At 39.2% G+C, this 25884-nt stretch overlaps 1 protein-coding gene across 7 annotated transcripts in view; it reads right to left on the bottom strand.

Moving 5' to 3' along the window:
• The window catches only part of TBC1D1 (TBC1 domain family member 1), a 116684-nt gene that overhangs the window by 36078 nt on the left and 54722 nt on the right, over window positions 1-25884 (bottom strand). For 4 of the 7 annotated variants that reach the window (XM_075420686.1, XM_075420685.1, XM_075420687.1 and 1 more), the window contains 11 exons: window positions 23669-23758; window positions 19118-19222; window positions 18376-18508; window positions 16850-16941; window positions 15156-15266; window positions 11338-11466; window positions 9193-9279; window positions 7199-7488; window positions 5358-5486; window positions 2961-3080; window positions 1649-1788 (listed from right to left, as the gene is read on the bottom strand). In XM_075420686.1, the coding sequence (XP_075276801.1) occupies window positions 1649-1788; window positions 2961-3080; window positions 5358-5486; window positions 7199-7488; window positions 9193-9279; window positions 11338-11466; window positions 15156-15266; window positions 16850-16941; window positions 18376-18508; window positions 19118-19222; window positions 23669-23758 (1426 nt within the window). The remainder of the gene's footprint in view (window positions 1-1648; window positions 1789-2960; window positions 3081-5357; window positions 5487-7198; window positions 7489-9192; window positions 9280-11337; window positions 11467-15155; window positions 15267-16849; window positions 16942-18375; window positions 18509-19117; window positions 19223-23668; window positions 23759-25884) is intronic. The other 3 variants (XM_075420688.1, XM_075420689.1, XM_075420690.1) reach the window with 3 other exon arrangements.

The following is a 25884-nucleotide window of genomic DNA, read 5'->3' as shown; positions in this document are numbered from 1 at the left end:
TATAAAGCTTAAAGTTCTCTCTGTTTCTTGTGACAGCTTATACATGCGTATTTACTGATTACAACCCAAAGAAGCTGCAGCCACAGAGCAGTTTCATTTTGTTTTACTGCCAGAAATGTTCCAGGAGATGCATGAAAACCCAATGGTAAAACCCAATACTTCTTATAAATAATAATTTAAAAAAACCCTAACTCTGAGTTTTCTCCCTCTGTTCATAAACTGAATATGTACATTGGAACAAAAACAGAAAAAGAAAACAAGAGTGAAGAAAAAGGCCAGACATTTTAAATTGCTCCTCCTATTAATAGCACTTCCTGTTTTCCATTTTGGCCACACTTGTTTCTCCAACTATTCTGCTTATCCAGCTGTAGGTTGTTAAGATTGTATCTTGCAGCTATTATGTCTCAGAGGAAATACTTGGATAGGCAATCTAGGGTTTTTATTCCTATTTCATATGGGAGGTTTTGTGGCTTTCAAAAACAAGTAAGACTATTTCCAACCACAAAAAGATGCATCAAACTTGCAAAAACAGTAGCTTCCACAGAAGAGCTGAGATTGAACAGCCCCTTCATAGGCCTTCAAGTGCAGGAGGATGTTTCACATGTATGTTTACACAACATGCTCTTGAGATCACTCAGTTTTGAAGCATACTGAATTCGAGAGGCATGTATGCCTGTACACAGCTTACCCCACAGTAAGTGCACTTACACTGCAAGAAATGCATTAATGACAGAAACACTTGTTGTGTGCCGTGTCCAGTTAATCAAAGTCTCTCTTTAAGATGCAACAAACACATCTCAGTGACATTAAGATGGTTACATTCCAGTACAAATACAACAATATACTGTTTCCTGTCACTTTCTTATACTATGGCTTCACAGATCAGTCAGAAAGTAGAGCTTGCAGAGCTCAAGCTGTGAAATTCAAACTTTAGTGAGCCAGAGACCACTATCTACAGACAAGCTTCTCTGAGGCATTTTTGGCCTCAGCACGTGCTGTACAATCTGGCTCCCACAAAGCGAGATGTATAAAATGGTGCACCAGCATGCTCACGTGCAGCGATTTTTTTCTCTAGTCTGTGGTTCTTTAGCTCTACCGAGTTTCAGGAAACAAATATGAGACCAGCAGATAACCATAGCTCAAGTGGCAAAGAATCACAGACTGGAGCAGCATACATGAGGTTGAATTCAGTCTGGTATGAAGTACACACTACAGAATTTAACTAAGATCATAAATCTATGATTTTACAATTCTATAAAAGAAAACTAAATTTAATTTCTTCTGCTAGGCCTGGACCTTTCCAGTCCATAGTTCTATACTCCAGCATGGAAAGATGAAATAGAAGCATCACACTTTCTTCAGAGCCTTATTTGGTGACGTATTTTTTCCCCATAACTCATTAAAACAGTATATATAAAAATAATTTCTGCTCTGGTTACTTAATTTCACACAATCATAACTATGTTATGTATGAAGCTGAAAAATAAAAACTTAACAGCTTGGCATGACCAAAAAGTAGGTGGGAAACCAAAAAAGAGTACAAACAGAGCACTGGGCAAATATGTCCACCGGGTAGACAAACTGATTCGCACTCCAGAGATTATGTTCACTAACAACACTCATGGGAGCAAATAAACAAAGGCTTTACCATCATAGCGACTGGGAGAATCACTTGCTTTCTGAGGGGTTGCCACTCGCAGGAATATCTGTTGCCTCCACGAATGCCGGCGAGTCCTTACAGGGCTGTCCGCACCAACGGCCTGCTGGCTGTGTTTGGATTCATAGTCACTGAAATTGCAGAACACAGAATAGCTTGTGAGTAGGTTACCTGCATATGCTAGTAACAGTGACACAGTCTCCAGCGAACACAGTAACACAATCAATTAAGGAGTGCAGTGTGCTGTGCACATGCTGGGTCGAGCTCTAAGCGTTAGGTGGGTGAAGCTTACTTTGTGGCAGTAGGCTCATACAAGGCTGCAAACATCACTTAGGTTCATCAAAATGGGCTGGCAGCTCTATGCAATCTGCTTTCTGAAGTTTTAATTAATTTTCAGCTTGCTTTGCAGCAGCATGTTACACATAACATGTTAAAATCACATACACCATAACATATCTTTACCATTCTGCTATATAACCACTACCCACAAAATCTAGCAACTCTTCATAGGAGACACACAGCACTGCTGAAGTCTTTTATCAGCAAACATCAAGGAGCTTTATAAAAACCAACTAAACTTCTAAACTTCTGTGAGCAGGGTATGTAATCTACTCCTTCACAGCACAGACTTGGAGCAAAACTTTTAACCCTTGTGTTCACAAGTCACCATCTGACATAAGCAACGAAGTTGGGAAGAGTGTCCAGGTACTTAGACGTTGTTCCGTTGATGTAACCCACAAACTACACACAGAGGTTTTTATTCAGAACACTAAATGAACACGTGAGCAGCAGTCCTGTTTTTCCTACTAAAAATCCCACTAATGACTTTCACCCATTACATCTTTATTCATTGCTTTAATCCAGCCATTGGCTAAATGGTTGCACGAGTGTTCAAGCTGAAAGAGATGAATGAACTTCAAATTGCTCTGGCAGCAACTGGGAGTAGCATTTTACAGGCCACCCTCTCCTTCCAATTTGAAGACACTGACATTGCTTAGAATGAACTATACATATTCTCTTAACTGAAAACTGCTAATACAGTCCTTTGGCAGGAATAATCACAGAAGTACATAGATGGAACTTGCATGACCATTACAACATCCAAATGGCTAAGTTCTGCAGTCTTTACAGGAGAGGAGTCTGGGATAGCTCCATCCCTTTGACAGCAATCACATGCAGAATACATGCAAGTGAATTGTTGCACAAGTCAGTTTTTGCAAGTGCAAGAAGCATTTGAAATATTTCAGACAAAGAAACCTTTGAAAATACAGTTTTACCTCCAGGCTTAAAGAGAGAACCCTACCTTGTTGTGCTCCTAAAGTCAGAGGTGTTATTTTCATCTACAGGAGCCAGAAACTTTAAGAAATTTGGCACAGAGGAGGAAGAATGAAGCTTTTTCCTTAAGGCAGTACGGTAGGAGATGCTGAGAGTGCAGTTGGGAAAAGTATAGTTTAGAACAAAGAAGTATAAATCCACAGAATAAAAATAATACATACTACTAAGTTTCAAAGAAAAAACAGGTAAGTACTGAAGGCATGTATATCAAGGAAACCACTAAAACTGCTAACAAGGTGCTACTTTGAAATACATATTTGTTTAGGCAAATCAACATAAACAAATGTACTTCCAGTAAAGTTGTTATTCTTTGCTACATCCCAAGATTTTTAGTGCATGTATCAAGTAAATTCCTTTAATCTAATAAGAACTGACATAAACTGCATCACTGCACATTTGCTTAAGTATCATTTTCAATGACTGACTAAGTTTGGGGGCAAAAGGTTAGGAAAAGCTGACACTGACAATAATTGTGCTTGCAAATGAAAAATAAGACTGGCAAAAAGCATTTTGTAAAGCATTATCGGGGCTTTATTCAGGCAAGCTTGGAAATTTTAAGTTAAAAGCTGAGCTTTCTGATTGATCGTTTAGGATTGAGGCTCTATTTATGAAACAGACAGGAGCACTAATCAAATGTCATCAACAGTCTTTTGGCCAACGTACCTCTGCTCTTTCTTTTAAAATAACAAGTCCCCAGCATACTCAGAAGAAGGTTAATAGAAGGAAATGAGAACAACTCAGTTAATGAAAAGTTTCTGCATGGAATGAAAACTTGGAAAATTACTTGGCTGATGATACCAGAAGACCTTTTTCGCGGCAGAGTACACAAGAACAGGCGAGTAGGGGAATTTACTCCTGAAAAACTAAGTTTAAGAAAGAACTGCTTCTGATAAACCATCATGACATATCTGGATGGCATTTAGTGCTGTCTCATGAAGATGTGAATGGGCATGGGGTGGATACTCTGGGATAATCACTAGCATGAAGTGAAGCCATTCTTTAGTAGCTAGTACTGAGCACAAAGATGATAAGGCTTTAGCATGGTTTGCCCTGCAAACAGGTTTCACCTACAATCACATTGTAAATCCATCACAATTACACGGTAATTTCACTTACAGAATACAATCAACTTGTGCAGTTTGACTTTATTGATTTAAACTCATTAAGCCATTTGATAGCACCATCAATTTTCGATTTCAGTCTTGTTGCTTTGAAGTGCGTATCATATTGAACCTCTATGACAGGGAAAGGGAACGAGAAGTGGCTACTGTGTGAGCAAAATCATTACCAAATCCACTTGGAAAAAAAATCTACTTTTGAGAATTTAACCTTCAGGATTAAAATAAAGAGTAAAGAGGACATTGTAGACTCACATTTCCTCCCCTGAGCTATACCATACCTCCGAAGTGAAGCTAAATTTTAAAAGATGCTAATTAGTATTCAGCAAATACAACTGAAGGAAATAATAATATTGCTGAAATAATAAACAGCAACAGCAACAAAAATTGCTTGCCAACAGCCAGTGACTGTTCATAATGCTTCCAAGGACATTCGGTCTCATCACCCTTTTGAGCTAAAATAAACAGTTTTCTTTCAAGAGGTTACAAAGGGGTTTCACAGTTCAGATTTTTAGGGAGTTACTGGTTTCAGGTCCTCAGGGAAATGATGGGTTAATGTCATTTTCTCAACGTTCTCTATATGTATTTTTGTTCTAAGAAAGGAGGCACAGAAAAGTATCGTTTGATATGACTCAAAGTAACCAAGGCAAATTCATGAGCTGGTAGGTTGCGGTTTTTTGTGTTTGTTCTTGGTTTTTGGTTTTGGAGGGAATGGGAGGGTGTAGAGGGGTTTGTTTGTTTGTTTGTGGTTTATTTGTGGTTTTTTTTTGGTTTCTCCACAGTCCTGATACTTCTTGCCCCACTTAGTTAACATAGTCAAATTGCCTTTAATGTCAGGCACGACAGAATATTAATATATTTCTGTGTTACCACAAACAAAGCACAACAGAACTGAATGATTCAGGAGTGACAGAGTGAGCTGGATCACAGGTTCTTGGCAACTTTTCCCTCACACAATGTAAGCAGTGCTGCTGTCTGCTGCATAACAACAAGCTGCTTTGGAGCAATTGGCTCTAAAGAAAGTCATGTGCCCATGTGTCTGAAAGAATTTTATTTATTAAAACAAAAAATTATGTCAATAGCAGCTCTATGTTCAGTAGTGGAGCAGTTACAGAGTTCCCTCTCCCACATCAATCTACCACCTTTGGACTATATTAAATTATTTTAATTATTTACATTATAGAGCTTCATATTTATGACATGGTAAAACAAACTCTACCCCAAACTATATACAGGTGCTAGCTCACCTCTTTTGTGCAAAATTCCCACTTTGTTCTCCACTTGAATTATGCCTTAGATACTTAAAAAAGTTGGGTGAAGAGGCCGAGGGATTAAGACGAGCTAGATTAGGAGAACGCACAAGTTGACCTGGAGAACTTTTAGATGCGCCGACAGATGTGTTCAGACCGTATAGTGGGATTCCAACCAGAGCGACGGAGTTGAGGTAGCACAAAGAACAAAACACAGTAAGAGAGGAAAGGTGGGAGGGGAAAAAAAAAAAGTGAAATCCCTTCTCTAACCTTTGAAAGGCACCTGGCATATATAAATGAGCCATTTCCTATATTTTTCACAGTTAATGCAGTAACTGTAAGAGGCTGAACATTTTAACCCAATCAGCAAGTCCCAAATAGACACTTACAGGCTTTAGAAAGGCATTTCAGCACATGACTAAATCTAAACTCCCAATAAACTGTCACTGACACACTCCTTTCTTATCCCTCATACGTGCTTCCCCTTGGTTTCCACAATAAAGTCAGTCATATGATCAAGAGTTCTAATGGATGAGAAGTGAAATGTCACATGAACTGCATTTATTTCTTTATGAGTTCAGATAAGCTGTTCAAATAACACTCATAAAACTTACAAGATTTGTTAAAAGTCTATGTTTCCAGTGATTTTTAAGAACTCTAAGTATACTTTTCTTATAAGTTTTCCATTTCCCCTGGTTCTGTACTTTTGCTATGAAAGGGAAGCAACAGTGATTTCTTTTTGGTTTGAGTTATGTGAGGGAGCAGGCACGCACAGATTGTACTGAAAATTACATGATCAAACTCAAACACAAATAACCAAGGAAATGAAAAATACACTTAATTTCTAGCAACATTCCTATAGCAAGCTAGGAACTAATTGAACAAGCAGCTACAAGCATCAGGCAACTCCCATGAAGATAACAGACCAACAACACAAGTCCTAAACTGAACTACAAAAGTATTCTAGTATTTTAGAATTGAAAAGGTTCAAAGAAGGGACAAAAAGGCAGCCCAGGTTATGTTTCCTTTCAAATACCGTAACTGTCTTTTTTTCACTGTCATCACCTATTTCAGGCATGTTCATTTACTGCCCTGCCTCCTGCAGGGAAAAATGAGCTGGAAGACATACAGACTTCCTACAGTCTAACTTGCGTAAATGAGCCGTTTTGGCAGTAAAACAGAAGCTTACAGACAGAAATGTTTCTATAGTAATTGGAAAAAGCCAGATAGAAGGAGGGAAAAAACCTGCCATAACATTAAGAGGAGACTTTAGAGATGTAGAGGCAGGCTTTTGAAGGAGGACAGCTTGAAGAATATTAGCATGAAGGCAAGCAGTAGCTTGTTTTTGCAAGCAAAATCTACATAGGCTCCTTGAAAATTTAGACAGGAGCCTCACTTCTATCGATCATCAGGCAATTTTGTTGAAGTCGCACATGAATTCACCAACTAGCAAGGTTTTCAGCATCTCAAATGCTACTGGATTTTCCCTCTATAAATTGACAACAAGAAGTAGCATTTATTTACACTGCTTGCAGATCAAAACAACGAAAATTGCTGAATATTGCTTGCAAAAATATAATCAAACCCCTTACGGGCAATCCTATGTTGTGCTTACGCTTAGTTTTGTGACATACCTTGCGGAACTACACATCTCACGCTTTCTCTCCCTTGTGGGGCACACAGGCCTACAAGTGTTTTTAAACAGAATACCTACAAACAAGAGTGACACACTGCTGCAACACGTCTTATCCATTAAGAGGACATACCTGGTGCGCAATTATCATCCCCAAATATGCCCTCAACAAATGAAATCATAGCCTGTTTTTAATAAGTCTTACTTTCTTTTGTGAGGAGTCTCTGTGCTCACTGAGTGATACCTCATAAGTTTCCTCTGGGGAGCAGACGGCGATGTTTCAACAGGTACCAGAGGCTCCTGGCTTTCTGTTGGTAAATGACTCAGTGTGTTTGCTCGCCTTCGAAAGCTTTGCTGAGGTAAAGTAACAGACTGCTCAACAGGAGAATCATCTGCATCGCCGGAGAGATCACCCACTGATCCACTGGTCTTGACAGTGTTCTCTGTAGGAAGCGTAGGAAGTCCATCTTTCTCCTTTTCACACAATGGGGGTTCCTAGCAGTGCAACAAATGTTATCAATATGTGGATTTAAAATCTGCCTTTGAGGTTGCAGTTCCATGTCATTATTCACATCCCATAGAGACCTGCTTCAAACTTGCAGATTTTTAGCTCAAAGAAAGAATCTTTGTTATTTTATGTCTTTGTTATTAACCATTTAGGTCAACAAATCACAGTCTCCATTTTACAGAGAAAAAGTCATTTTGAGAGTAATTGTATTTTACAGTATGTTGAGTGCAACTCAGAAGAAATGGGGTCAGAACATAGCAGACAGGTCAGGTTTGGGTAACAGTGACAGCAATGAAAAGGGTGTCATTGCAGTATCATGCATATTTAGCACCCCATCTAACAATACAATGTTCCTCTTGTCTATCTGAAGATTCACACAAAGGACTTTAATCCTATGAGTCAATGCCTGTTTCAGTCCAAAACAATGCATTTTTCTTCATTCCTCACTTCCTGCACTTCCTGCATTCATTCTTTCAAAAACATCAGCAGAAAGAGCAGACTCTTGATTACCTGAAGTCAGGAGAGCACAGGTGATGAGGCACTAGAACAGACTCCAGAGCTGTATCCAAGTCTGTCGAGTGCTAGGCTGCCTCCAGGGAAGACGACTGGCTTCTTCTGTGCTGTTTTTGTATATTATTTTATTCAGACTACAAGCTTTCTAACCACACAAAGGGGGAAATTACTCCACTTCTTGTTTTAGTTCTATGTTTCTTATGAATGCAATTCTGCATTCATGGTATGTACTTTTAAGGCTGAAACAAACCAGATTAGGATCAGCAGCATGGTAATTACTGCATTTGTTCTGCTGCATATTGTTGCAAGATTCAGATGTTGTTATATAATATTTTATTTCACATACATAGACTCACACAATACGACACATACATACAAAATATATGTTTACATACAGTACAAGGCATTTCTAATTCAAATGGAGCCCCAAAGGCACTGCTCTTTTTTATAACACGGGGAACAGAACGAAAGGCCTGAAGGCAACTTGAAACTTCTGGAGAACAGAAGCACAGATTTACTGTGAGTCCCATCTTACCAAAAAAAACCACTGGAAACCTCCAGTGAAACTCTACACATAACAGCATCTTACATGTCATCATTGTATTTACATTTGATTGCCATTTCTTAGCCTGAATCTCTGTCACCAGAATTAATTGGGAAATGACTTTCTTAAAGTTGTCCCTTGGGCGATTCACACACATTCTAATGTTACGTATAAGAAAAATGATATGGGTAACCAACGTGTAAATTCTAAAACACTTAAAAATTGTTTCAAGTTGGGGAAAAAAGAGGAAAGGCAGTCGCTGATCCAAAAGGCTGCCTGCAATGGATACAGCCCCGTCACCCTCAGAAGGGCTTGGCACAGGAATAGAGACACACTCTCTGGATCAGCAAGTGGCAGCAGGACTCTAACAAGTAGGAAGAAAAGTACACACCTATCCCCCTTACTCTGTGATACTGTTTTTATCACACTGTTCAGCTGTTCTGGGGTTTATTTCTTTTCACACACCATCAGTTAGGTTGTCTACTCCCCAAAAAATAATCAAAACAAAATGCAAGCTACTACAACAGAACAGTTCTATGAACAATTGGCAACCGCATGACACATCTGACTAGTTGTTTCAGGGAATATTATCTGGAGTATTTAAATACATACGTTCACTCCAGGCTTTACTTACTCTGCTTGTGCTGATGGAGGTACTGGACATGGAGCCATCCAAATCCACAGCACCCAAATTGTCCAGTGGACCTCTGGCTTTATTGCCCTGTAGACATAAAGCACACCAGCAGTTAAGATTGTAACGTATGGGGCATACCAAAAAGACAGTTTTGTAGCATACTCAGAATCTTTAATTTTCAAAGACAGCATGAAACTTAATTTTCTGAAATGCCTAAGAATAGCCTTTGCCCTGTGAGAAACAGAGGCCTCCTTCAGAACAGTCACTGACACTTTAAAGGATTCTGTGGAATCAAGGAATTCTCACGGGCAATGATGTGCTTTCCATGGTATGTACACACATGTACTATAACTACTATTGAAGTACCTTCTGTATTCCAAACAGGAAATTTTCACATTAGGTACTTCTTACAAAGATACAATAAAACAAAGAGGCTGTCTATTACAAAGGACTAAAATCCATACAAGTTTAATACACAGCAAAATATAACTTCCAGCATTACCATTTCAATGCCTACAAATCAGAAAGCATAAATATTTTCATATAATCTGTTCAACTAATGTTTTTATGAACCAAGAGAAATATCAAGAAACTTACTGATGGATTCTTATGTACTAACACAACTATGGAACTTCTATCTTCCTAACCTTAAATGGTATAATTTTTTTTATGTTCTGAAGTTAAGGCTTATGTTCTTTCTGAACTGTTCTTCCAGGCAAAACATAAAATGTTATCATTATCCACAATAGTGACTATTCTCTCCCTGAAGATCAGACAACATGTTTCGCCTCAGATATGATCAGAATCAAGAATTTCCATCAAAACAGTCATGACAGTGAAAATGCAACCAATATACAGCCGTGCTTACGTGGAAGACAGTTTATGTCAGTCAAGACAAACTGGTAAAAACTAGAACAGTAACTACTATAGTTAATGTAACAACGCTAACATTATGTTTCACATACTTCTGTTTCATATCCTGAACACACCCACAGCAGCATTTTATGGGAGAGAACTAGAAATGCTAGCTGGGAAGTAATAAGGTGAGATATTCAACTAAAAACCCTCTCTATATGCATAATTATAACAGGGAGAACATGCTTTTGCCATCATTTGGTTCATGAGAACAGGTTAGATATGATGTCCGAAAGACAGTTTTGAAAGCCCAGCTTTGTCACTTCAAGTTGCATGTCTAGATCTTGATTCAATTTAACTGTTCGCTGAAGAGAAATGAGAATGCCCAATTTTTGTTCCTTAATCTTTCTTGTTTGGTATTCTGTCAAACTCTTTCTCTTTCTTTAAAAAAGGGAGAAGGTCTGGGTTTTTCAGTCCTTTGTCAATCAGAAGTCTTTCCAAGTCTCCTATTCTTTTCCTCAGACTTTTTCCATGACGTGCAAAACAAAGAATATTTGAATGAGAAGACACTCTGTAGGTTTAAGTAGTGCTTAAATTCGACATCTGATTTGTTTTCTTAACTGCTGCTGTATACTTTCAGTAGACGTTTTCAGTCACCTATTCATGATAAACATTTTCCCAGCATCACACAGGAGCTCAAGTTTTTCCCCACTAACAGGTACTGCCACACACTGTTTACAAAGAATTTTACCTTATGTGATCTTGCATAAATGCCTTCATATTCTCAGTGCCTTCTGAAGTTCTTTATGCTCCTCACTTTCAAATAAACCCTAGCATTTGAAAGTTCAGATGCCCCATTATTCATCAGTTCTGTGTCACTAATAAATACTATCTCATTGGGAATGCTTAGTCAGTTCCCAAATCATTTCCTTCTACATAAAGCGAACAATTATATATATTTTTAAAATTTTCTAAATCCATAAGAAAAACAAAACAATGGTTGCTTTTCGTAAGTTCTCATGCTCAACTTCATATCAATTTTCTGAAATGCTTATAAATACTATTTTTTATCTAGCAATTAGTTGACTTCTTCCAGGACTTGGTATTCTCTCTACAGAAGCCCTGCTTTGTTTTGTCTTCTTCTCACATGTACACTCAAATATTTTTGTTACTCTGCGTTTAATAACCACTTGGCTACAACCTGGAAGGATAACGAGTACGACTTTTTATCATTCAAATAAATAAAACAACGAAATTATGTTCAGAGGCAATAAACATGAAGATACTCACACGTGACAAAATACTTTCAAATGATTCTGTCAGAGATCTTTTTGCTTTGTTCTTTAACATATCCAATCTGAATCTCGGAGCACTGCTGGGCACTTCATTAACAGCATTCTCAGCAGGGGGTTGTGAAGTCTGCAAGTGTTTGAAAACATAAATGTGAAATACTCAACAGCATGGAGCAGAATCTCAGTGAACAGTCTGAAGACTTCTGTAACCTGAATCAATACTTTCTCCTGATGTCCTTGGCTTTTTATGCCTTTTTCTCTACTGATACTTTTACTGAAGTTTAACAAACTATCCTAACATAAGACTAGGAAATGTGTTGCGTGTAGTAGCACGCTTCAGAAGAATTGCCATTTTGATAGGGAATAACGGCTGTGTTGAAAAATTTTCTTCAATGACAAAGTACAATTGTACAAATTCTAAATGTTTAAGTGTAACAGATTAGAGATTTCTCATGGATTTACTGTTCTTCAACCCAGAAATTAATCAAAATTGATGATGCTCATAATTAAGAAGAACTGATAAGTGTCTCCATTGTATTAAAATGGGGCTTTCTAAGGGCCAGGAAGATGCATAGCAATCTAACTCTTCTATATATTTCACCAGTAGAAATGCTTCCACCTTACAACTGACAGTCTATGGAGAGTTTTGCTTTTTAAATAAATATTTCAGTCCATTTTCAGTGCTTGCGAAGACTAGTGTAGTGAATACAAAAATGACACTAACATGCAAATATTACCATCCAAACCTAACACCTGCAGTAGAAACCAGAGCACAGTTTTCAGTGTTATTTTTGGGGGCTCATCCTGAGGCCGACAGGCATCATATCCCTCTCTACCTGGTCCTAATTACAGATATCTGAATGCTTGATCTATGTAACTATTGGTACACGGGCAGCTGGATAGAACATCACCATCATCACCAAATAGTCCTGTCCAGACAAAATTTTAAAGCATCCTATTTCCAGTACAACAAAGTTACAGGCTTCTGTATTTTCTTTTTACCTTCACTCATACTCAAAGGGCAAATCATATGTTGTTGCTTTTACGTTCTTATGAAAAGACACTTATTCTGAAGGTCATTTTTGTTAAATAAGATTCACTTACTAGTATCACATTTATTTTTTTCTCCCTTGATATAAATACTAAAAAAAAAGACTGATGAAAAGCATGAAAGTGAACATGTTGCAGAAAAGAAGGGAACAGGGACATCAGGATATCATGGGTTAATGATTGCCAAGACAAAAAATACTGCCAGAGTACACGTTCAAAGGTATCTGCCATTACACAGCTCTGGAGGTAAATTATCTGAGTAAATATAAAATGTTATGCTAAGACAAATGATGGACTGAAGGCAAGTCAACTCTGTTCTTAGAGCACTGGCATCTTTGCAAGTGTCAGATTAACCAATTTTGGTTCCAGGAACTGAGCAAACAGACTGCAGCAGGCCTTGGGAATTTTCAAATCACACTGAAGACAGATTAAGATATCATGTTGCTTTGCATATCCCTTTTTCAAAGCCATTAATGACTGACAACTATCATCTGGCAATAGACCAAATAAAAATATTTCAGGTATGATGATAGAGGACCTCAGGCAATGTTTCTTCCTGTCATGCCATAACTACAATGCTTTTCTCTTAAAAACATATTTCTGGTGAGATGTCGAAGACAAAAAAATCAGAGAATGAAATATGCAAAGCCTTCTCCCTGCCTCCTCAGGGAGGTAAATAATTAGCCAGTAAGCCAGAAACGAAGAAGAGATTAACAAAGTGAACAAATAGTAAATGAAGACTTGCTGCTATTTCTCCTATTTCTTCAGGGGTCTAATTACTCTCCACATATTCATTTGCTAGTTTATATCACAAAAGCCAACAGCAGTCATCACAATCGAATTATCATTATTGACTTCAGCAAGGCTTTTGACACCATAACATCCTCCTAGGGAAGCTCAGGAAGTATGGGCTGGATGAGTGGTCAGTGAGGTGGATTGAGAACTGGCTGAATGGCCCAGAAGGTTGTCATCAGTGGCACTGAGTCTAGCTGGAGGCCTGTAACTAGCGGTGTCCCCCAGGGGTCAGTACTGGGCCCAGCCTTGTTTAACTTCTTCATCAGTGACCTGGATGAAGAGTTAGAATGTACCCTCAGCAAGTTTGCTGATGACACCAAACTGGGAGGAGTGGTGGATACACCAGAAGGCTGTGCTGCCATTCAGTGAGACCTGGATAGGCTGGAGAGTTGGGCAGAGAGGAACCTGATGAGGTTCAACAAGGGCAAGTGCAGGGTCCTGCACCTGGGGAGGAACAACCCCATGCACCAGTACAGGCTTGGGGCTGACCTGCTGGAGAGCAGCTCTGTGGAGAGGGACCTGGGATTGCTGGTGGACAACAGATTGACCATGAGCCAGCAGCGTGCCCTGGCTGCCAAGAAGGCCAATGGCATCCTGGGGTGCATTAAGAAGAGTGTGGCCAGCAGGACGAGGGAGGTTCTGCTTCCCTTCTACACTGCCCTAGTGAGGCCTCATCTGGAGTACTCTGTCCAGTTGTGGGCTCCCCAGTTCAAGAAAGATGAGGACCTACTGGAGAGAGTCCAGCAGAGGGCTACGAGGATGGTGAGGGGACTGGAGCATCTCTCCTACGAGGAGAGGCTGAGGGAGCTAGGCTTGTTCAGCCTGAAGAAGAGAAGGCTGCGAGGGGACCTAATATAGACTTACAAATATCTGAAGGGTGGGTGTCAACAGGATGGGGCCAAGCTCTTTTCAGTGGTGCCCAGCGACAGGACAAGGGGCAATGGGCACAAACTGAAGCACAGGAAGTTCCAGCTGAACATGAGGAAGAACTTCTTCCCTCTGAGGGTGATGGAGCACTGGAACAGGCTGCCCAGGGAGGTTGTGGAGCCTCCTTCTCTGGAGATATTCAAGACCCGCCTGGACGTGGTCCTGTGCAGCCTGCTGTAGGCGGGGTTGGACCAGATGACTCACAGAGGTCCCTTCCAACCCCGAACATTCTGTGATTCTGTACCAGGCAGCAGTGGTGGGACAGCAAAGATTTTTAAAAGAGTCAAACCATTGTAACTGAAAGTTTCCAGAGAATGGGTGCTGATCCCCTTTTAAATACAGACCTCCTGGAGATGTCTCAATTTCGTTAGACACAAACCGCGGCATCCAAAATCATTAATTCCTTTTGAAAAAAGTCAACTGTGCTGTATAAATAGCCAGTTAAACGTCAGTGATGCCACCTGATACAGAATGAAAGGCAGCTCAGCCCTTTGGAAACTGATGACAGTCTCTGCTGCTGTTCTGCAGCAATCCTCCTCAGCTACTCCTCCTTGAGGCCACTTCAAGGAGTGTGGTTTGCACACAAGACATAACTTCCAGCTATCAAAAAGATGTAATAGTCTTTATCAAGGATCAGATGCAATGTGTTGTCAGGACACTGACTCACACAGACAGACAGTGGGATGGCAAATGCCACAGATGAGCTAAGAGCAATTACTAATTCATTATGTATTCTCTCACATACATTGAATTTTCATTATAGTGACAAGAAACAACCAAATTAGTGGTCTACCTTGCTTGCATCTCTGTCTCCTAGGCCTGAAATCAGACTGTACTGGGTACCTCAAAACCTGAGATATGCCTGTTTTGGTGCATGACGATAGCCTATGAATCATAAACAAAACCAGCGTTCACCATTGTCAACAGTCTGAAGTTCCAAAATGCCAGTGATGTAAATTTGCCTTTGGACAGATATAAACATGGAATGGAAGATTTTTTTTCCTGGCTCCTCCCTACATGAACTAAAACTGAATGATTACTTACCTGTTTTGCCTCTCCAACATGAACATGGTCCTTCTGTTTTTCTTCATACATGTTTCTCAACACAGAGATAACCAACTCATTCTCTTTTTGATCATTTCTTGGTCTTAATTTCTTTAATTGAAAACATCACAAGCAATTTAATTACACATTTGTATAACAGCAAATATTTACTCTTTTCATTTTGTCACTGTCAGCACGTCGCTGCTGTAAGAACAAGTTTAACTTGGTTAATGCTACCACTCCAGCCCACCAGAGGACACCAGAGTCCCAGGCAAAGCAGCAACACAGCCAGGGAAATGCTTGCCCTCACTTCATACATGACAGAATTTACAGGAGATAAAGGACAACTGTAGAGGTATCCAATTGCCACAAGGAAAACAAAGACTTCAAAAAACATTTTTGACAATTTGCTTTTGATGAACACTGTAGTTCTGAGTCTGTAGCACACGTGAAGTAGTGTCTTGCAGTTATGATGAATAACACTTCTCCCAGAAATCCTTCTCATGGGACATTTCAGTTCGGGGAAATGACATAGGTATTTTAAAATCAGTGCACAAGGGGAACACATTTGTCTCTGCTGCATTCCATTTAGAGCTGAAGTTTTGTAAGAGAAAATGTTTTTAAAACAATTTAGTATAGAATTTCATCCCAGAAACCTGACTTTTGTAAAGCATATGCTGTTTTAAGCCTATTGATGTATTGCAGAGGGTACAGTATGAATTAGCTAATGCCAAGGTGGCACATCAGATTAATAAAAATGTTCTTAGAAATACAGTTACCTAAAAATGCAAATCCTGGTTACAACATATGTAAGAATGCGACAACTAAAATTTCAGAAAGTTCAACTCAAAAAATCAGCTGAAAAAGACAAGCAGGAGAGATGTACTTTACCCTTGGCTTTACCACGTTAATCGTTTGCAGACTCTCACCAGAAGCAATTAAAGGTTTCCTGTGACTACTACAAGCTTTAGACCGTTAAAACATGTGCAGAATACTAAAAGACAGCAGTGCCAGCTAGCTCGTGTATACTAAGAAATTATTTAGCTCATGGAATCTCTCCCACAGAGTAACTTCCAAATTTGGTATTGGATGATAAACTGCCACATCGAAACACACAAAGAAACTGAAATGACTCAAGAGAGGAAGGAAGCATTATTTTTAAAAAAAGTCTGAAATTTCCTAATCTTCAATAGTGTGCCAAGCCCAGTGACATTTCCTACAACATTCACCGTCTCTGTTAAATCCAGCTATGCTTTCCTCTGCGCTAAAACAGATTTCATTTTGACAAATATGAAGATCTGGGAAAAACTTTAGGCAGGAAATTTTCTGATCTGGGAACGTTGATTTGTTTTGGTCAAAGTAATAGTTGAATGTTCTCACAGTACAAGTTACTGCCTTCACCCACAAAAAAATGTGTGAGATTTTACTCTGTGAGAAGTCAACACTTTCATGGAAAACAAGTAGCATTAGGGGAAGAAAAACGAGTAAAATAAGCCATTTTCATCAAAAGACAAGTTTTCAACAGCTCTAGAAAAATAATGAAATTGAAATTTAAGTTGCAGGTGATTAACAGTCTATTAAATAAAGATAACAAATAATTCACAAAAAAAGATAAAAATAACTTCAGTGCTTAACACTTACGTTTGCAAAAAACATCAATTGCTTTAAAATATTGTAGGAAACAAAGAGCTTACCTTAACCTCTTCAAAAACAGAGGCCTGCTCCTGGTTATTTAGTGTTGTTAGATGCTTTTGTAGTTCTAGTTTAGTCCTAGAAGGGTGTAAGCCTACCAAGAGGAATAAAAAAGAACAAATCACAGGGTCAAATTTGTCAGAATTCATCAGTCACATAAATATGAACACAATTTAAGTCAAAGCTCGTCAATTATTTGAGCTGACCTGTTGCACTGATTTCATAACAGGGCATTAGAAAGAACTCTAGGTTAATTTAAAGCTACTACTGAACTCATGTCTTTAAAACGAGGGACACGAACTCTACAACGAGGAGATTTACTAAGCACAGACCAGGATTATACTCTTAACTGAACATTCCATTATCACACAAGATAAAATAAACCCACAATCTACTGCATTTTAGCAGACTGCTTAGTTGGAGTTGTATGCAGTACTGCTTGAATTTTGCTTGGGTATAATCATAAGTTCCATTGATTCTCTCCAATTTGTACTCCTTGGCCTCTTCTGAAAAAGAGTAAATTTATCGCATGTTAGCGGAGTTCTTGCTTTGCCTCTTGCTGCAAACATTTACTGGCAGTCTAAAGCAGACTGCCCTCTCATTCAGATTATTTTTTCCTGATCTCATCCTGGATTAAATTCCTTTCCTCTGTTTTTTTGTGGAAAACCAGCAAACCATCAACAGCATTTTGTACTTCAGTTTCTGATTATGGCATTTCTCCTTCAGAAGCAGAATATACGATTAAACAGACGGCATGACTAAATGAATTAAGAATTATTTGCCTTGAAGAAATTTCTCAAAAATCATAGCTAGCTGAAGTCCAAAACAGAGTGAAAAGTAGTTTTGGAAGTCCTCCAGTTTCATCAAATTAATACTAGATAGGTTTTAGTCCAACAAGCTACTGTCACATGATCTAACAAGCTGCTGTTACCCTTCATTCACCCCAGACATCGCTTAATGACCAAAACCTAATTGTGAAATTTGCTGAAATGCAAAGAGGGTTTTTTTTTTGTCTTGAACTTGTTTTCTGGGCAACAACTACCATTCTAAGTGCTGCGTTTTCATGAAGGAGCATAGATCAACACCACAAACGCGCATATTAAAAGCTCACTTTTCAGTTTGTGTTTAGTGGTAGTGTAATGCCAGTATCTAAGTGGATTCAATAGGACAGCAGGCCATAGCTATTGCAGCGTGTATTCTTGAGAAGTTCCTTACCCACAGTCCCCTGTGTTTATACAGCCAATAGAGCCAACCTAGCTGCAATTCAGTAATATTTATACTCTTCATTAGTTTTCAAAATTTCAATTAAAATACAAGAAAGGATCTTGACTTTTGTTAGAAAATTCTTACTGCTTCACAGATAACTTGACACTGCAGTCCTCTAAATGAAGAGACTGGCCTTCAACCCTCCATCCCAAGTCCCGAGCTCTTTTTAAGCATCCATTCTCCTAGACTTTCACATGCAAGATTGTCCTCCAATAAAATTGTTAGAAAAAAATACTCGACCAGAAATTTCTTTAAACCTCACCTTCAATCTTTTCACAGAGTTTATGCAGGCTTTGCATAGGACACCCTTCACAGAGCTGGGGTTGTGCCTTGGAAGTTTGTTGCACAGCAGCTACGGTGAAAGCCTGTTTCAATGTCATCATGATTTCATCAACCTGAAAAGAACAGAGTGCAAAAGAACAGAATTTCTCTTCTCCACTGAATTTCTGTTTTCCTTAACACAAACATAAATCTTTTAGAATGCCGCTGCTGCTTGTCTGGCTATGTGTTTATGAGTAAAAAGAAAAGCTGGTCCCGTGCCTTTTCTGCACACAAACACCCAAGCAAGACTAAACTCATTGTGAAGTCATATCTCTTCCAGGCCACCCAATTTTATTACTGTGGTCTAATAAACGACACTGCCTTTATCTTGTCTGTGATAAAAAAGCTTACCGCAGTTGTGATGCACTGGCCTGATCTAGAGCACAGTCATGTAATGCTGATTTTCTGAACAGGTACACTGTGAAAAAACCCTCTTCCAAAAAAGAGGCATACAGTCTAACCTAGTTTGTACAATGAAAGGAAGTTTTATTGTATTTTAAAGGGGATTTTAATGTCTGCCTTCAAAACAAATTAAAAGTTCCTTTGCAGACTGCTATTTTAGTTACATTTTGGAAATAATTATATTTCTGAGTAGAACAGGGTTTTAGGACGTTTAGCAAAATACACAGCATGGAGCAATAGAAGACTAATAGAATATTAGGCTCTTCTTTTCTTTCACTTACCAGTGCTTCATCTGTGCACTGAAACACGTAGCAAACAAAGTGGAAGCCTCCATTTTCTGAAGACTCTCTGCAGATGAACCCAAAGTGATCCACATGTCTAATTCCCTAGCACAAAAACAACGATAATGAAGCAGTCGTATTTACTGTCAATGTTTTGTACCTGTATTTTTTCCAGTACCAAAAGCATGAAAGGCCCAACAGCATTACAGATGGGTCACGTATCTCTGTTACTGCTGCATTAAAGTCATCAAGCCATTAAAAAAAATCTATTCTGTTATAGAACCCATTACTTCATTTACTTTACCTATTACTACATTTACATAGAACCCATTACTTCATTGCTCCAAACCAGGACAATCTTTTAAATTTCACTTAAGTCAGAGGTTGTTTGTTGCTTGTTTTGTGGGTTTTTTTTTTAATGGCTGAATTATAATGGATCCATTGGAAAACACTTACAGGGATGAATAATTAGTATTCAAGACCTATTTTACTCAATGTTGGAAATAGCAGGGGAAAAAAGCTTGTTCAGTTTTTCTTCTCTTTTGCGTAAGTGGTCCACAACTGCTTTACATTTTTAAGAGCAAATCAAAGCAATAGTGAAAAATGGATAAACTTTTTTTTTTTTCCATCTAAAGAAAAGCTTGGCTAGTTAAAAAAAGAAAATGGTTAAATATATTACTAAAAGATCACTCACGGAAGCATTTATTTCTCCTAAAAGGCATGCAAATTCAGGCGCGATCTACTTGCAACTGTAGATAAACAGTACATCCTGGTAAAATGCTAAGAAGATTTTTAAATGCTGGGAATTTTTTTCTTTTATGAAAAGCCTTTCAGATAAGTACAGTTAGGTGATCCCAGTGCACGCCTCCTCAGTGCACCATTCTTCGTTAAAAAAAACCAAAACAACCAAACCACACTTATGATGATGAATTACATGCAGAGTGGTAGAGCCTGTTTATAGAAATTCAGCTACGTTCAGCACCATTTTACTACATTCCACTTATAATGGCACAACAATATTCAAGTCAGGTAAAGAGTGGCAATAAACTGTTGTATCAAAAATCATAATGACAAATCACAGTAAATCAGAAATCTCAGTGCAATTTAAACAACCTGAAGATGCCAAGCAGGACTTTTTTGTTGTTCTTCTTGCTTTTACTTGTTAACACAGCAAGAATCACTGAATATTCTCTTTATCTTTTTATCGTGAAGAAAACACTAAAAAAGGCATTTAAAAGGCATAAAAAGTGAATACTTCTATAAAACAGAATGGCCAGTGTCCCAAAAAAGAACACGTTATAGCATCAGATATACTTAAGCAAACCAAAAAATGTCATCTTATCGCTTGAAATATTAACAATAAACCCTGAGAGCATGCCAGCTGAAGGAAGGAAAATGAATTAACGTATACAGAGATACCTGTTTTGTTGGAATGTGAAAATTGAACATAGATAACAAAGGCTTTATTACACAAACATCAGGCACTAATATGCCATGAGAACAAATACATCAGAAGGACATTCAAATGATGTAAAGCCTGCAGCTTCTACAACTCTAGCTCCATTGGATGTCCAGGCTACGCATTTTAGGAGGCAGATATGTGATGGAGCAAGAACAGGCTGATGCAACCCACTGATTCTCCCCCTTCATCATCCACATCACAGATGTGTACAGAATGCACTGAGCCCCTCTCTAACCTTCCAGCCCGTGTTTCTTCTTCTGAAAGCCCTTTTCTTCTCCTGAAAACCCAACTGCTACGGTGGAGGGAGCCCAGTTGGGATCATGGCCCTGATCACAAAACTGCAAAGTACCAGGAGCTGGAGAATGCTCTTAGCTGCTTCAGGTCAGCTAACTCAGATACTGCCCCAGGGCCACATACTTCTTTCTGCCATTATAATATCTCCCTGACGGACTGGGCATTCTGGAAATTAAGTACTGATTCTGATCTCCCTTATAATTTAACTCTAGTGCCTTCAAGAAAATATTAGTAAAGTATGATCAAGACAAGTCCATAAGATCATTCCATCAAGTCTTTAGAAATGCACATACTTGAGAGAAAAGCCCTCTGTGTCCTAATACCAATACTGAAAAGCCCAACTGAAATAACATTTGCGCAGCAACACATTCTTCAGACAGGAGATGAGAAGCTCACTCCTACTGCTCTGAGGAGCACAACTGTCTACTGACCTCCAGGGCAAGTCACAAGGTCTAATTAACTCGCTCCTGCCTAGGAAAACAGTCTTAAAACGCTAACATGGGGAGAAAGATTTTTCCGTGATTCAGGAGTTCTCTTCAAAACTGTTGATCTGACAGCATGCAAGCTACTTACATTTACTCTGAAATTTTCAGAATAGGTACCTGTATGTTTAGTGATGAAAGTTAACCTCATCAAATTAAAAAAGTCATTCATGAAAAAGCAAAGAATCAAAAAAGCTAGAAGCAAATAACAGCAACTCATATTATAGAATCATAGAATGGTTTGGGTTGGAAGGGACCTTGAGAGGTCATTTAGCCCAACCCCCCTGCAGTGCACAGGGACATCTCCAATGAGATCAGGTTGCTCAGAGCCCTGTCCAACCTGACCTTGAATGTTTCCAGGGATGGGGCATCTACCACCTCTCTGGGCATCCTGTTCCAGTGTTTCACCACCCTCATAGTAAAGAAAATTTCTTTCTTGTATCTAATCTAAACCTACTCTCTCAGTTTAAAGCCATCAAACATTGTCCTATCAATACATGCCCTTGTAGAAAGGCCCTCTCCAGCCTTCTTGTAGGCCCCCTTCAGGTACTGGAAAGCATCTATAAGGTCTCCCCAGAGCCTTCTCTTCTCCAGGCTGAACAGTCCCAACTCTCTCAGCCTTTCCTCATCAGAGAGGTGTTCCAGCCCTCTGATCATTGCTGTGGCCTCCTCTGGACCCTCTCCAACAGCTCCATGTCTTTCCTGTGCTGAGGGCTCCAGAGCTGGATGCAGGACTCCAGGTGAGGTCTCACTAGAGCAGAGAGGCAGAATCACCTCCCTTGACCTGCTGGCCATGCTTCTTTTGATGCAGCCCAGGATGCAAATATATTCCCTATATTTAAAAATGTGTAAATAAAATTACTGCCAAAAAAAAAAAAAAAGAATTTTGCCCTTATATCATTAAGACCAGAGCCTGCGATGCACTGAGTAGACCTGGACTATGCAAGTAAGTCAAGTGCAAAATAGTTCCTAGTGCAAGAAACAGTGGCAAAACTCACATCCTCGTACACTAGGTCTTATTCTCACCCAAGCCCCACAGCACAAACAAGCACTACACTCATTTAATTCAAGGTGAATTTTTAGTTAAACTACCAGGATCGACCATTCCTCAATAAATGTAAATTTATTTATATAATTACAGTTCAGGTTAATTTCTCAAGAGGTTTAAGCTAAAATGGTCTATAACAAGTTTTAAAGGAATTAAGTGTTCTCTAAGGACTCTGTCCTAGTTTAATGAATTAAATTCAATTTCCCCATTTACTTAAACTGAATTAAATCTGGTACACAGACAAACTAAATACAAATAATGCCCTGCAGGACAGAAAACAGCTAGGGAAAGACAAATCCCGCATCGTGACACCTGTTAGTTAACAAAAGCAACTGGCCTATGAAATGTCTTTATGAACAGCCATTTCAGTCTGCAGGTTGATATCTGAGCAACACTCAAAGGAGAGTCCTCTGCTCCCATACGCAGGACCCGGCAGCAGTTTGGGCAGCCGCTCATACAGGAGCGCTGCAATTGCCCGAGTTGTCCCATGTCCTTGATGTGACAGTGACTGTTCTGCCCTCACCCTGCTGAGCCGCTGCAGTGGCTGAGTGTGAATCAGACGCCCGTGTCACCTGCGCAACGCCGTTACCGCATCGTCACATGCGTAAGCTCCATCTCTTTCAAAACACCACCACTTAAAGTTAAGTCATTAGATAGATTACACAAGGGTGCAATTTATGCAAACTCAAAGTCAGAACCATGAAAATGAGATGCAGGAGGACAGGGAACCAAACTCTGTAGCACAAGAAACACGGGTTAATAGAGAATGAGGAGACTCCAAAATGTGCTTGCCCTCAGTGCATCACACACACTACTTCTGAGTGTCAGTCTTCTGTTACACACATGCAACTTGTACTCTTGAAAACAAATGTATTTTTGAAGTATTTTTCAGCTCTTACATACAATTTTTCTCCTTTCATTATTACTTCTTGAAAAATATGGCTCAGAGAATCCCAGATTTGCACAGCTGTGAATCATGCATGCTGAAATCTCACACCAGAGCTGACCAGAGTGTTCGTTCCAGCTCATATTATTCATCCACCGCACACAGAAGTGAGTATTTATCTCAGAAATAACAATGCAAAGCATGAGAAAAGAATGACAGTTTTACAAAATTACTGATTAACTAGCAACTTGTCAATAGCAATTACTGGAACTGCTGGGGTGAGAATCCATTTGAAATGCTAGGAGAGAGGACTACATGAGCATCCACAAGTGGAGAATATTTACACAGAAAAAGACAGAAAGAATACACTGCATCTTACCTGAGAACAAAAGGATATCTCTTTAAAGCTTTTTTCAATTGCTACTTTTTTTGTATCGGGACTGATAAGGTAAACTTCAGACTGGCCAATCTAAAAAGAGCAAAATAAATAGCGAGATGATAACAAGTAACACTACACTTCCCTTTGTCTCACTATAAAAATGTTTCCTGGACGTAAATCTCTAATCTTTTTCTACCTGTATATTTAGAGTAATTAATGTATTATTACCAGAGAAAAGAGAGAATACTGAAACAATATTGATTTGGCATTCAGAGCTCTGCACATTACTGAACTGAGATTCAGTTTCACATTTGAGACAAGAGACTGAAAATAGTGTTTAATTAGATGAGAGTAATATTATACCACAAACAACTTACTTCGCACTGAGAAAATATACACGCACTCCCTTTTCTTATTTTCTGCAGTCTTGGCACATACCACACTCCCAAAAGCTACTTAGTGAAATTGTCTTAAAATTTAAATCCAAGTGCGTGCCTCTACCTGTATCCCACCTGATTATTTTTTAGGGGTTTATTTATTTATTTAAGACACACATAGTATCTAACTTACAGGCTTTAACTCAAACTATACAAATGAGCTTACTGGAGTATATCTTCTAACTTAATGTAATCTGTAGGCCACTTGTACAGCAGCGACCCAAAAGCTGACGCTGACTTTTGATGGGCAAAGGGGATTTTTAAGGTGAAACTATTGTTTTCAATTTTTTCTGCTTCTGGTAACATCTTTGTAACATTTTAACAGTTAAAATTTAAATTCTTCATAGTTTCTAGCTCATCAGAAAGTCTGCTAAGGATAAGTCTCATATCAGATTTTAGCGAAGATGGGTGGAATCTGGATCCATTCATGAGCACAACTTAGAGAAACCTGCTGAAGCTTCAACCACTACCAAATCCCAAAAGACATACATAAAAACATCAGCAGCACCAACACACCAGTAATTTCTTACGGAAAGGGGAAGGGGGGAATCCTGTGTGTGAATGGATCAAGTGAGCTGTGCCACCTCTGTGTGTCTAAAAACAGTCCTGTGCATTCACCTTCCACCTCTTCTTTCACAGTGATTTTCCCCAGCTCCCTGCTGGTTTCCTTCCATTGTCCCCAGGGCTGACCTCACACATGTTCACGGGGTCATTCCTTCCAACAACCTCGGCAGCCTCCCTCTGCTTGCTGCTTTCTTTCCCTCTCTGCAGCTTCTTAGCTCAGCCCCACATACTCCCTTCACACTTGGTTCCAGGGCAGCAGGATCGTTTGAAGCCAACTAAACCAGGGAAAAAAACCAAACCAATACACAACCACCCCCTCGTCCCCCAATACAGCCTGAAGAGCCTAAAAATAAAAAACCCCAAAATACTAAGCAATTGTCCAGGAAAGCAGTTCTTCAGGAAGGGAGAGCAAAACCGGGACTGTTTGAACCACGTGAGGAGAGTCAAGCAGATAATTCCTCCGAACATTTTTCACATGTCATACACCAACCAACCTCTGCTGCAGTCCTGAGGAAAATCTGGATACAACGTTACTTCTAAGCGTTTCATATGCAGCCACACACAAATTGCTGAGCAAAGGTGAAGACCTGTGGAGGCTGCATGCATATGGTTACTCAGCACCTGCTGAGCAAGGCAGACAGCTAACCAACACACTCAGCTCTGCCATGAGCTGCTAGCTTGTGGATACCGGAGGCACACACCACACTTACTTCACTTCCCTATATTCAGCTGAATTTAGACTGGCTGAATGGCAAGAAAATACAGCTGTGCACACTAAACAATATTTTTCCAGGCAAAAAGCAACCAAAGATAGAAAGCCACATCAGCAGAGCCCCCCAATTTGGAAATAAGCTTGTCAGCAGGTGACTGATGCTATATTCAGGCTGAAGCTGCATGTGTCTTTGAGAACTCTTGCATCTATTCAATATAAACCAAAAATGCACTCACTGGAGTAAGAGGACCTGGACCTAAGCAGTCCATCTATAATCTACCCTATCACTAAAACACATGCCATGAATTAATAATGGAGTCAGGATTTGTTTAAATATTAGGCATTATTATAAAAGGCATCTATATTTTCTGTGTGAAATACATGCTCAGGGGAAGAAGGTAAACACGGAATTGTTTTTACTGGGGCATAAAATTTCTCTCCACTTTCTTCCACTTCTATTTCTGATGCCAGCCTGCCATGACCAAACAGAAGTTTTAAATCAG

Source organism: Opisthocomus hoazin, chromosome 5 (genome assembly GCF_030867145.1).
Source record: "Opisthocomus hoazin isolate bOpiHoa1 chromosome 5, bOpiHoa1.hap1, whole genome shotgun sequence".
Lineage (NCBI taxonomy): Eukaryota > Metazoa > Chordata > Aves > Opisthocomiformes > Opisthocomidae > Opisthocomus > Opisthocomus hoazin.
The sequence above is the reverse complement of the archived record's forward strand: the minus strand, read 5'-3'. Positions and strand labels throughout refer to the sequence as shown.